General features: G+C 40.6%; 1 gene segment (V, D, J or C); it reads left to right on the forward strand.

Moving 5' to 3' along the window:
* The first annotated feature begins 2074 nt into the window (after nucleotides 1-2074).
* LOC130882885 (Ig heavy chain V region PJ14-like) lies at nucleotides 2075-2644 on the forward strand. The segment is given in 2 exon segments: nucleotides 2075-2117; nucleotides 2202-2644. Coding segments are annotated over 2 exon segments (486 nt in total).
* Nucleotides 2645-2997: the final 353 nt, after the last annotated feature.

The raw sequence follows: 2997 nt of genomic DNA on the forward strand, positions 1-2997 counted from the left end.
CTGCCAATATACCAGTGGGTGTAAAATTATTCAATGGGACAAAGTCAACTAATCAATAGCCACATCACCCTCCAAAGTGACCCTTCATCCAATAGGAGTCATCATTGAATGCAGAGTCTATGACACTTAAGTACTAAGCAACTGTGAGTGCTTGTCCACTAGAAAACTACATCAACCTGACACATCCCCACCACTCTGTGCCTCCTTGCTTCTTCACCAAAGATCAAGTTACATCATTGAAGAATGGTTTGAAAGAATGTAAGCAACAGGGAATGGAGAGGAGTGCTGTGAGATGATGCACTCTGGATTGGACATGTTCATTTCACACAAAATATCAGTAGCTGTTACCCTACATAAGACCTAAAAAAATGAAGCCATTTAAATATTCTATTATAAACTTTCAGTGTCCATATAAGAGAAACAGCAAGTGGAATGTAAGTTCAAAGTGTCAGCCCACCAGAAAGAAACACTCTGATCAGTCAATCTCAGTTAGGCAAGGGTCTGAGAAAACAGAAAACAGAATGCCTTTTTCTTCTGCTGTGCCTTTACATGTTTGCTGCTGTTCCCTTTTTCTGGAATCTGGCATGGCATAAATGGATGCCAAGGAGCAAAAAGTACAGAACACAGACACAAACTATCTCTTCAGTAACCAAAACCAAAAACATTTGAATAAGTAGATTCATGCCAAGATCCCAACATAGTATGAGAGATGTGCTTTTAGATCTCTTATACTTGTTTCCTGATTTGTTGCCACAATGAAAATATCAGATAAACCCAAGATGAGACATACTGAGAATGACATCTGCTAAATATTCTTGTAACATTCAAAGCATCAAGCACAGAGGGAAAAAAGCACTCATGGTATAAGTGACCCTCACAGCTTACCCAGGAAGGCTGATTTTTACTTAACTTTAGGTGGTCGAAAGTTAGGACCCCTCTCTACCACTGCTACTCTGTGTACTAAAATTTCACACACAAAAATAAGGGATACCAAATGTATGAACTCAAATGCCAGATAGTAGACAGATATTCCCTGAGTGATAATTAGACAGGTTGACTCAATTTTTGCACTTTGTTTTCCCTCTGGGAAGGCATGGAAGAAAGCTCTACAAACTCTGGTTCTCTATAATCATGTCTTTACTGCAGGGCACAAGGTTCCCCAGTTTGTGTCTGCCCTCTTCTCCTCTTCTTGTCATAGTTCAGCTTCTCTGATGTATTTTTTACTTTGGAACTTTGGATAACATAACTCTCAAACCTAGTTACATACTACTGTGTTTTAAGAAGTGTAATGAACAACTAAACTTCACACCTCTTACCAATGCAACATTCATGTTTAGGAACCTGGGATTTTCTCTGATACATGCTAAAAAGAGAGATAAAAACATCCATTGAGAATGATAGACTGACATCAACCAAGAGGTATTAAAATCTAATTCTCAGGTATAATGTTTCTAAATGAGAAGGTGAATAGGTTGAGCCAAGTTAGGTGGGAACCAAATATGTCTTTCCGATCTTCTCTTAGATAAACCCCTGAAACCAAATGTATTAAATGTTAGTGGGCTGCTTCCTAGCCAGTTATTTATAGGTGCGTTATGAGCATAAAAAGGATTCCACTGCCACCAAGAGAATAAATTTTAAGTTGCTTCCTTAGTCAGAGTTTCTGATAACAAAAAAGGCCCAATTCCACTGCTGTAATTTTTAGAGATAGACAAATACATTTAGGACATGGCACTGTGTTCTGCCTGCACTGTGTGACTGTGGACACACTTAGTATAAACACTGCCAAGTTCTGTTTGCCAGGTCTGACCACAGTCATTCACACTATTTCAAATTTGTTTGGTATTGGAAATCCAGATCACAAAAAGAAAATGTTCCTGAATCTCCATCTCCAGTATTGCTAAGAAACACAGGACAAATGTTGGTCACCTGAGGAAAGAGTGGAAATCATCCCCTGCACTTCCTTTTGTTTTCTTTTCAGGAACAGCCCCAAATGCAAAGCAGCCCTCAGGCTCCAGATGAAAGCTCAGGCATAGCTGAGAAGCCCCATCTACTTCTCACCAGTCTCTAGCAGAGCATGGCTGTCCTGGTGCTGCTCCTCTGCCTGGTCACCTTTCCAAGTAAGTGTTTCAGGGTTTCAGGAGAGGGTCCCTGGCATGTCATCTATGGGATGTATAATAGATGTTGATGTTGCTTGTCTCCAGGTGTCCTGTCCCAGGTGCAGCTGAAGGAGTCAGGACCTGGCCTGGTGCAGCCCTCACAGACCCTGTCTCTCACCTGCACTGTCTCTGGGTTCTCATTAACTGGCTATGATATTAGCTGGGTTCGCCAGTCTCCAGCAAAGGGTCTGGAGTGGATGGGAGGAATATGGTATAATGGAAACACAGAGTATAATTCAGCTTTCCAGCCCCGAATCACCATCAGCAGGGACACCTCCAAGAACCAAGTTTTCTTAAAATTGAACAGTCTGCAAAGTGAGGACACAGCCACATACTACTGTACCAAAGACACAATGAGGGAACTCCCAGGTGAGCCTGCACAAAAACCTCACTGCAAGGACACTCAGAACCAGAAGGGGGTGCTGAAGATCAGCAGGGACTCCTGGGGACCAGCAGTAAGGGTCACTTTAGATGCTAGGAAGTTCTGAACTATGATTAATGAACATGAGTTATAAATTCAGAACCTGTGACTTATTACTCTTCTAGCCAAGAATACCTTCTGAAGGCCACTCTCCACTGCCATATTCTATTCAACTTTCCGTGTATGCAGATTAGAATAATTTTTTTTGACACACATCCTTTAAGCTGTTCAATTTATTCTGATTATCAGACAGAATGGAACGTAATTTTATATAGTCTCTCTCTCTTTCTCTCTCTCTCTGAGTGTATATGTACTACTCCACAATTCAAAAGGAGCCTGAATTTATAACAATTGTTGACTCAAATTTCAGTGAGAAAGTTTGGGAAATTTAGTAATTTTAATTTATTATATGTTTTTGAA

The sequence above is a fragment of the Chionomys nivalis genome, chromosome 10 (genome assembly GCF_950005125.1).
Source record: "Chionomys nivalis chromosome 10, mChiNiv1.1, whole genome shotgun sequence".
NCBI classification, from domain to species: domain Eukaryota; kingdom Metazoa; phylum Chordata; class Mammalia; order Rodentia; family Cricetidae; genus Chionomys; species Chionomys nivalis.